This window comes from Sander vitreus, unplaced genomic scaffold (genome assembly GCF_031162955.1).
Source record: "Sander vitreus isolate 19-12246 unplaced genomic scaffold, sanVit1 ctg360_0, whole genome shotgun sequence".
Classification (NCBI taxonomy): Eukaryota; Metazoa; Chordata; class Actinopteri; order Perciformes; family Percidae; genus Sander; species Sander vitreus.
Window position 1 is genome coordinate 95,001 of NW_027595495.1, and position 9,973 is coordinate 104,973.

Sequence of the window (9,973 nt, forward strand, 5' to 3'; positions counted from 1 at the left end):
GTTGTATTAACAGAGAGAGTCTAACCTGTCAGCTGTGTTGTATTAACAGAGAGAGTCTAACCTGTCAGCTGTGTTGTATTAACAGAGAGAGTCTAACCTGTCAGCTGTGTTGTATTAACAGAGAGAGTCTAACCTGTCAGCTGTGTTGTATTAACAGGGAGAGTCTAACCTGTCAGCTGTGTAGTATTAACAGAGAGTCTAACCTGTCAGCTGTGTTGTATTAACAGGGAGAGTCTAACCTGTCAGCTGTGTTGTCGATGCTTCGAGAGAACAAAGGAAGTGACTCAGAGCTTGCTGTAAAGCAGCATCTCTGGCCGTATATGTGTATGACATCATTGACATTTTAAAAGGCTTTTTAGAACAAAAAAGCCTCTTTAAATAATCTAACACCCAGCAGTGTGTATTTTCTTAGCCTCCCCTTTCAAATGCAACATTCAGATTACTAGACAACAATGATATCCTGAGAAAAGTGGATGTTGAGGGGTATAGCTCCATAGAGGCCCATTCATTCTGCACTGGCCTGTGAGCGCCCCCTATATGGAACTCTGGTGGAACTGCAACCAGGTCAGAAGACAGAAGTAACGAGAGAGTTACTTCTTCCCTTATTAGACATTCTTTGCCTGAACCCATTCAACTATGTTACACTAGCTAGCCGCTGTGGTCCAGTTCCACATGCTAACGGCTAACAGATGATCTTACTGAGAGGTGTCTCTATTATTTTGTCCACCCTCATTGATACACATGGGTGGACACAATAATAGAAACAGAAGGACTCACAGGGACAAACCTGCAGTCTGTTTATACTTCATTCATTTATATATTAATCTCCTGAAGCCTTGCTCTCTGCCTGTCTGTCTCTCTGCCTGTCTGTCTCTCTGCCTGTCTGTCTCTCTGTCTGTCTCTCTCTGTCTCTCTGCCTGTCTGTCTCTCTGCCTGTCTCTGTCTCACTGTCTGTCTCTCTGTCTGCCTGTCTGTCTCTCTCTGTCTGCCTGTCTCTGTCTGTCTGCCTCTCTAAGTCTAACCTGTCTGTCTCTCTAACCTGTCTGTCTCTCAGGATGCGTCAGCATTAGAGGTGAAGAAGGCGTATCGCCGGCTGTCTCTCTCTCTGCATCCTGATAAGAACAAAGATGAAAACGCTGAAATTCAGTTCAGACAGGTGAGAAGCTCTTAATTCTTCTAAATGATTTCCCTCTACAGAGCTCTAGAGCCCTCTACAGACTCGGAGCTCTAGAGCCAGCGTCCTGCTCCATCTACAGAGCTCTAGAGCCCTCTACAGACTCAGAGCTCTAGAGCCAGCGTCCTGCTCCCTCTACAGAGCTCTAGAGCCCTCTATAGACTCAGAGCTCTAGAGCCAGCGTCCTGCTCCCTCTACAGAGCTCTAGAGCCCTCTATAGACTCAGAGCTCTAGAACCCTCTACAGACTCAGAGCTCTAGAGCCCTCTATAGACTCAGAGCTCTAGAGCCCTCTACAGACTCAGAGCTCTAGAGCCAGCGTCCTGCTCCCTCTGCAGACTCAGAGCTCTAGAGCCCTCTATAGACTCAGAGCTCTAGAGCCCTCTACAGACTCAGAGCTCTAGAGTCAGCGTCTTGTTGTAAACCCTAACTCACTTTTTATGAACTCATGTCATCATAACAGATTTTAAGGCTCAGACTCTTTGTGCATTAATTTTCAGCTGGTGGCCATTTATGAAGTCCTGAAAGATGAGGAGCGCCGACGCAAGTGAGTTTAAACACTATCATACAGGTGTGTGTGTGTGTGGGGGGGTGTGTGTGTGTATATTATTGACTGTGTGTGTGTGTGTGTGTGTGTGTGTGTGTGTGTGTGTGTATATGACATCAGGTATGATGACATCCTGGAGAACGGGCTCCCTGACTGGCGGCAGCCGGTCTTCTACTACAGACGCGTGAGGAAGATGAGCAACGCTGAGCTGGCCTTCCTCCTCTTCCTCATCCTCACTGTGGGACACTACGCAGTCATCTGGTCCATCTACCTGGAGAAACAGCTGGTGAGAGAGCCAGTCAGAGCCAGCCAATCAAAGCACAGCTTACAGCCAATCGGACCACAGCTTACAACCAATTAGAGCACAGCCAATCGGGGCACAGCTTACAGCCAATCACAGTGCAGCTTACAGCCAATCAGAGCGCAGCTTACAACCAATTAGAGCACAGCCAATCGGAGCACAGCTTACAGCCAATCAGAGCGCAGCTTTACAGCCAATTAGAGCACAGCCAATCGGAGCACAGCTTACAGCCAATCGGAGCACAGCTTTACAGCCAATCACAGCACAGCTTTACAGCCAATCACAGCACAGCTTACAGCCAATCAGAGCACAGCTTACAACCAATCAGAGCACAGCTTACAGCCAATCACAGCGCAGCTTACAGCCAATCGGAGCACAGCTATGCAGGTAACACCATGTTCTGTTCCTCCTTGTTGTTTCAGGACGAGCTGCTGAGTAAGAAGAAGAAAGAGAAGAAGAAGAAGCTGAGCTCTAGACCACCAGACGAGCTGCGCAGCGCCACGCATGACAGGTACAGATACTACTTCCTGTACACATACTACTTCCTGTTCCTGTTAGTAAACACCCACAGGTACACATACTAATACAGAACAAACCTTAGAATGAATCCAATAGTACGTGAATTACTGAATACTACTTCTGGTGAAATATTACAGTATGTAAACACTGGATACTACACTGGCATCAGTATCCCACAATGCAATGCAGTCGTAACGACAACGTTCATAACAAACGGACAGAAACCGAGCAGCTCTGTAACGTCATATTTAAACGAGTGTTGTTCAAGTTATTTACCTTTTTTTCAGGAATGTAAGCGTTATCTGGCGATGCTGCTAGAGCGGTACGTGATGTAACATGACGTGATGTAACATGACGTGATGAATCCCGTAACATGACGTGATGAATCCCGTAACAAATCCCGTAAAATGACGTGATGAATCCCGTAACATGACGTGATGAATCCCGTAACATGACGTGACATGACGTGATGAATCCCGTAACATGACGTGATGAATCCCGTAACAAATCCCGTAAAATGACGTGATGAATCCCGTAACATGACGTGATGAATCCCGTAACAAATCCTGTAACATGACGTGATAAATCCCGTAACATGACGTGATAAATCCTGTAACATGACGTGATAAATCCTGTAACATGACGTGATGAATACTGTAACATGACGTGATGAATCCTGTAACATGACGTGATGAATACCGTAACATGTAACATGACGTGATGTAACATGACGTGATGAATACCGTAACATGACGTGATGAATCCCGTAACAAATCCTGTAACATGACGTGATGTAACATGACGTGATAAATCCCGTATCATGACGTGATAAATCCTGTAACATGACGTGATAAATCCCGTAACATGACGTGATGAATACCGTAACAAATCCTGTAACATGACGTGATGTAACATGACGTGATGAATCCCGTATCATGACGTGATAAATCCTGTAACATGACGTGATAAATCCTGTAACATGACGTGATGAATCCTGTAACATGACGTGATGAATACCGTAACATGACGTGATGAATACCGTAACATGTAACATGACGTGATAAATCCTGTAACATGACGTGATGTAACATGACGTGATGAATACCGTAACATGATGTGATGAATACCGTAACATGTAACATGACGTGATGTAACATGACGTGATACATCCTGTAACATGACGTGATGTAACATGACGTGATACATCCTGTAACATGACGTGATGTAACATGACGTGATAAATCCTGTAACATGACGTGATGTAACATGACGTGATGAATCCTGTAACATGACGTGATGAATCCTGGCTCTACTCTGTCTGTGTGTTTGTTTCAGAGCTTACGAGCGGCCGCACTGGCACGACATCCTCCCTCTGAAGCTCAGCATCTGGCTCTACCTGTCCATCAAGAACCTGCCGCACACCGTGCAGGTAGGAGCTGCAGACCCTAACATTACCTACATACCTACATTATCTACATACCTACATTACCTACATTATCTACATACCTACATTATCTACATTATCTACATACCTATAATTACCTACATTATCTACATACCTACATTATCTACATTACCTACATTATCTACATACCTACATTACCTACATTATCTACATACCTACATACCTACATTACCTACATTATCTACATACCTAAATTACCTACATTATCTACATTACCTACATTATCTACATTATCTACATACCTACATTACCTACATTATCTACATTACCTACATTATCTACATACCTACATTATCTACATACCTACATTATCTACATACCTACATTACCTACATACCTACATTATCTACATACCTACATTACCTGCATACCCTGCATTGCCTGCATGACCTGCATTACCTGCATACCTGCATTAGCTACATACCTACATTGCCTGCATTGTCTGCATGCCTACATTATCTACATGACCTGCATTACCTGCATTATCTGCATGCCTGCATTGCCTGCATGCCTACATTATCTACATTACCTGCATGCCTGCATTATCTGCATGCCTACATTATCTGCATGCCTGCATTGCCTACATACCTGCATTATCTGCATACCTACATTATCTACATGCCTACATTATCTGCATTATCTACATACCTGCATTGCCTGCAGTACCTACATTATCTACATGCCTACATTACCTACATACCTACATTATCTACATACCTGCATTATCTACATGCCTGCATTACCTGCATACCTACATTACCTACATTATCTGCATACCTGCATTGCCTGCATGCCTGCATTGCCTGCATTGCCTACATTGCCTGCATGCCTGCATGCCTACATTGTCTACATGCCTGCATTACCTGCATTGTCTGCATGCCTACATTACCTGCATTGTCTGCATGCCTACATTACCCTGCATTGCCTGCATGCCTACATTATCTACATGCCTACATTACCTGCATTGTCTGCATACCCTGCATTATCTGCATGCCTACATTGCCTACATGCCTGCATTGCCTGCATACCTGCATTATCTGCATGCCTGCATTATCTGCATGCCTGCATTATCTGCATGCCTACATTGCCTATATTATCTACATACCTACATTACCTGCATTTATCTGCATACCTGCATTGCCTGCATTATCTGCATGCCTACATTGCCTGCATTGTCTGCATACCTGCATTGCCTGCATTATCTACATACCTGCATTGCCTACATTACCTGCATGCCTACATTATCTGCATACCCTGCATTGCCTGCATTATCTACATGCCTGCATTATCTGCATTGCCTGCATACCTACATTATCTACATACCTACATTATCTACATACCTGCATTACCTACATTGTCTACATGCCTACATGCCTGCATTATCTACATACCTACATTATCTACATGCCTACATTGCCTGCATTATCTGCATGCCTGCATTGCCTGCATACATGCCTACATTATCTACATACCTGCATTATCTACATTACCTACATTGTCTGCATGCCTACATTACCTACATTATCTGCATGCCTACATTACCTGCATTGTCTACATGCCTGCATTACCTACATTGCACTACATTATCTACATACCTACATTGCCTACATCTGCATACCTACATACCTACATTATCTACATGCCTACATTATCTGCATTACCATTACATACCTACATTACCTACATTGCCTGCATTGCCTACATACCTACATTGATCTACATGCCTACATATCTACATGTCTACTGCCTGCATTATCTGCATGCCTACATTACCTGCATCTGCATACCTACATGCCTACATTACCTACATTATCTGCATACCTGCATTATCTGCATACCTACATGCCTGCATTGCCTGCATACCATTGTCTACATGCCTGCATTGCCTACATTACCTACATTACCTACATTGTCTACATGCCTACATACCTACATTATCTACATACCTACATTATCTACATACCTACATTATCTACATACCTACATACCTACATTATCTACATTACCTATATTATCTACATACCTACATTATCTACATTATCTACATACCTACATTACCTACATTATCTACATACCTACATTATCTACATACCTACATTATCTACATTACCTACATTACCTACATTATCTACATTACCTACATTATCTACATTACCTACATTACCTACATTATCTACATTACCTACATTATCTACATACCTACATTATCTACATTACCTACATTATCTACATACCTACATTACCTACATTATCTACATACCTACACACCTACATTATCTACATACCTACATTATCTACATACCTACATTACCTACATACCTACATTACCTACATACCTACATTACCTACATATCTACATTACCTACATTATCTACATTACCTACATTATCTACATTACCTACATTATCTACATACCTACATTATCTACATACCTACATTATCTACATTACCTACATACCTACATTACCTACATTATCTACATACCTACATTACCTACATACCTACATTATCTACATACCTACATTACCTACATTATCTACATTACCTACATTATCTACATTACCTACATTACCTACATACCTACATTATCTACATACCTACATACCTACATTATCTACATACCTACATTACCTACATTACCTACATACCTACATTACCTACATACCTACATTATCTACATACCTACATTACCTACATACCTACATTACCTACATACCTACATTATCTACATTACCTACATACCTACATTACCTACATACCTACATTATCTACATACCTACATTATCTACATTATCTACATACCTACATTATCTACATACCTACATACCTACATTATCTACATACCTACATTATCTACATACCCTCACATTATCTACATACCTACATTACCTACATTATCTACATACCCTACATTATCTACATACCCTACATACCTACATTATCTACATACCTACATTATCTACATTACCTACATTATCTACATTACCTACATTATCTACATTACCTACATTACCTACATTATCTACATACCTACATCACCTACATATCTACATATCTACATTATCTACATACCTACATTATCTACATTACCAACATACCTACATACCTACATTATCTACATTCCTACATTATCTACATACCTACATTACCTACATTATCTACATACCTACACACCTACATTATCTACATACCTACATTATCTACATACCTACATTATCTACATACCTACATTATCTACATTAACTACATTATCTACATTACCTACATACCTACATACCTACATTATCTACATTCCTACATTATCTACATACCTACATTATCTACATTACCTACTACTTCATGCCATGAACTACTACAACTACTATTTCTAGTCACTGATCCATTATCTTTGTGACTATTATTGCCACTGTTCATCACACCCCCAACCGGCACCGTCAGACACCGCCTACCAAGAGCCTGGGTCTGTCCCAGGTTTCTTCCTAAAAGGGAGTTTTCCCTCACCACTGTCCCACTGAATGCTTGCTCTTGGGGGAATCACTGGAATTGTTGGGTTTTGCAAAGTACTCTACTCTCCTGTACCCTGACCAACCCTTGGGTCTCTGTCTCTGTGTTTCAGGAGCTGAAGCAGTACTACGAGGACTACCAGCAGATGAAACAGCAGCAGAGAGAAGAAGCTGAAGCTGAGCAGGAAGTTGTCCCCAGTAAATACTTTTATATCAAATATAACAGATTAATAATCAGTCGTGTTCCTGATCCACAGATTACTTTAACACTTCGCTGTGTTCAAGTTTTCTCTCTCGTCTGTTTTTGTCATTTTATCTATTTTGACTGTCAGTGAGGTTGTGTCTCTGTACTTCCTGTCCCTGAGGTTGTGTCCCTGAGGTTGTGTTTCTGTACTTCCTGTCCCTGAGGATGTGTCTCTGTACTAACTGTCCCTGAGGTTGTGTTTCTGAGGTTGTGTCTCTGTACTAGCTGTCTCTGAGGTTGTTTCTCTGTACTAACTGTCCCTGAGGTTGTGTCTCTGTACTACCTGTCCCTGAGGTTGTGTCTCTGAGGTTGTGTCCCTGAGGTTGTGTCTCTGTACTACCTGTCTCTGAGGATGTGTCTTTGTACTACCTGTCCCCGAGGTTGTGTCTCTGTACTACCTGTCTCTGAGGATGTGTCTCTGTACTACCTGTCCCCGAGGTTGTGTCTCTGTACTACCTGTCTCTGAGGATGTGTCTCTGTACTACCTGTCTCTGAGGGTGTCTCTGTACTACCTGTCCCTGAGGTTGTGTCCCTGAGGTTGTCTCTGTACTACCTGTCTCTGAGGTTGTGTCTCTGTACTACCTGTCCCTGAGGTTGTGTCTCTGTACTACCTGTCCCTGAGGTTGTGTCTCTGTACTTCCTGTCCCTGAGGTTGTGTCTCTGTACTACCCTGAGGTTGTGTCTCTGTACTACCGGTCCCTGAGGTTGTGTCTCCGTACTACCTGTCCCTGAGGTTGTGTCTCCGTACTTCCTGTCCCTGAGGTTGTCTGAGGTTGTGTCTCTGTACTACTGTCTGTGAGGTTGTGTCCCTGAGGTTGTGTCTCTGTACTACCTGTCCCTGAGGTTGTGTCCCTGAGGTTGTGTCCCTGAGGTTGTCTCTGAGGTTGTCTCTGTACTACCTGTCCCTGAGGTTGTGTCTCTGTACTACCTGTCTCTGAGGTTGTGTCTCTGTACTACCTGTCCTTGAGGTTGTGTGTCTGTACTACCTGTCCCTGAGGTTGTCTCTGAGGTTGTCTCTGTGCTACCTGTCTCTGAGGTTGTGTCTCTGTACTACCTGTCCTCCCCAGGAGAGAAGCGTCCGAAGGTGAAGAAGCCGAAGCTGGAGTTTCCTGTGTACGACCTGCAGACGGAGAGCGTGAGTTACTGCCAGCAGGAAACCTCCATCGAGGACATCGAGGACCAGATGGATGACTGGCTGCAGGAACGCAGAGCTGCCCGCAAGAAGGTACTCTCAATTACTCTGGGAGGTACTCTGATTACTATGGGTAGTACTGTTATTACTCAGGGTGTACTCTCAGTACTCTGTGAGTTACTCTGATTACTCTGGGAGGTACTCTTATTACTCAGGGTAGTACTCTGATTACTCTGGAAGGTACTCTGATTACTCAGGGTAGTACTCTGATTACTCTGGGAGGTACTCTAATTACTCAGGGTGTACTCTCATTACTCTGGGAGGTGTTCTGATTACTCTAGGTGGTACTCTGATTACTCAGGGTAGTACTCTAATTACTCAGGGTGTACTCTCATTACTCTGGGAGGTACTCTGATTACTCTGGGTAGTACTCTGATTACTCTGGGAGGTACTCTGATTACTCTGCAGAAGGTCTGATGATAAATGCGTTTCGCCACCTTGTGCTGTGTCTCTGTGTGTGTGTATGTGTCTCTGTGTGTGTGTGTGTGTGTGTGTGTCTGCCTGCCTGTCTCTGTGTGTGTGTGTGTGTGTGTGTGTGTGTGTCCTCAGGCAGCAGACTGGACAGACGAGGAGATCAGCCTCCTCAGCAGGTTGATGGTTAAATTCCCTGGAGGAACTCCGGGACGCTGGGAGAAGATTGCTCATGAGCTGGGGCGATCTGTGAGCGATGTAAGTCAGCCTGATGTTTAACAGCGGGGACAATCTTTACACTGGAGAATCTGACTCTGGTTCTGTTTCCTTCTGCAGGTGACCACTAAAGTCAAACAGGTGAAGGACAACGTGAGCCACACCTCAGGTAACCCAGGTAACCGCTGTCGGGGGGAATAATGTTTAACGGTCCCATGACATGGTGCTCTGTGGATGCTTTTATATAGGCCTTAGTGGTCCCCTAATACTGTATCTGAAGTCTCTTTATATAGACCTTAGTGGTCCCTAATACTGTATCTGAAGTCTCTTTTATATAGACCTTAGTGGTCCCCTAATACTGTATCTGAAGTCTCTTTATATAGACCTTAGTGGTCCCCTAAT

At 43.2% G+C, this 9,973-nt stretch overlaps 1 protein-coding gene across 1 annotated transcript in view; it reads left to right on the forward strand.

Annotated features, from left to right (window-relative positions):
• The window catches only part of dnajc1 (DnaJ (Hsp40) homolog, subfamily C, member 1), a 12,848-nt gene extending 3,061 nt beyond the window's left edge, over positions 1-9,787 (forward strand). The window contains exons 2-10 of the mRNA XM_078245071.1: positions 1,055-1,156; positions 1,674-1,720; positions 1,841-2,006; positions 2,444-2,532; positions 3,876-3,969; positions 7,622-7,706; positions 8,820-8,977; positions 9,494-9,613; positions 9,692-9,787. Of these exons, the coding sequence (XP_078101197.1) occupies positions 1,055-1,156; positions 1,674-1,720; positions 1,841-2,006; positions 2,444-2,532; positions 3,876-3,969; positions 7,622-7,706; positions 8,820-8,977; positions 9,494-9,613; positions 9,692-9,772 (942 nt within the window). The 3' untranslated portion in view covers positions 9,773-9,787. The remainder of the gene's footprint in view (positions 1-1,054; positions 1,157-1,673; positions 1,721-1,840; positions 2,007-2,443; positions 2,533-3,875; positions 3,970-7,621; positions 7,707-8,819; positions 8,978-9,493; positions 9,614-9,691) is intronic.
• Positions 9,788-9,973: the final 186 nt, after the last annotated feature.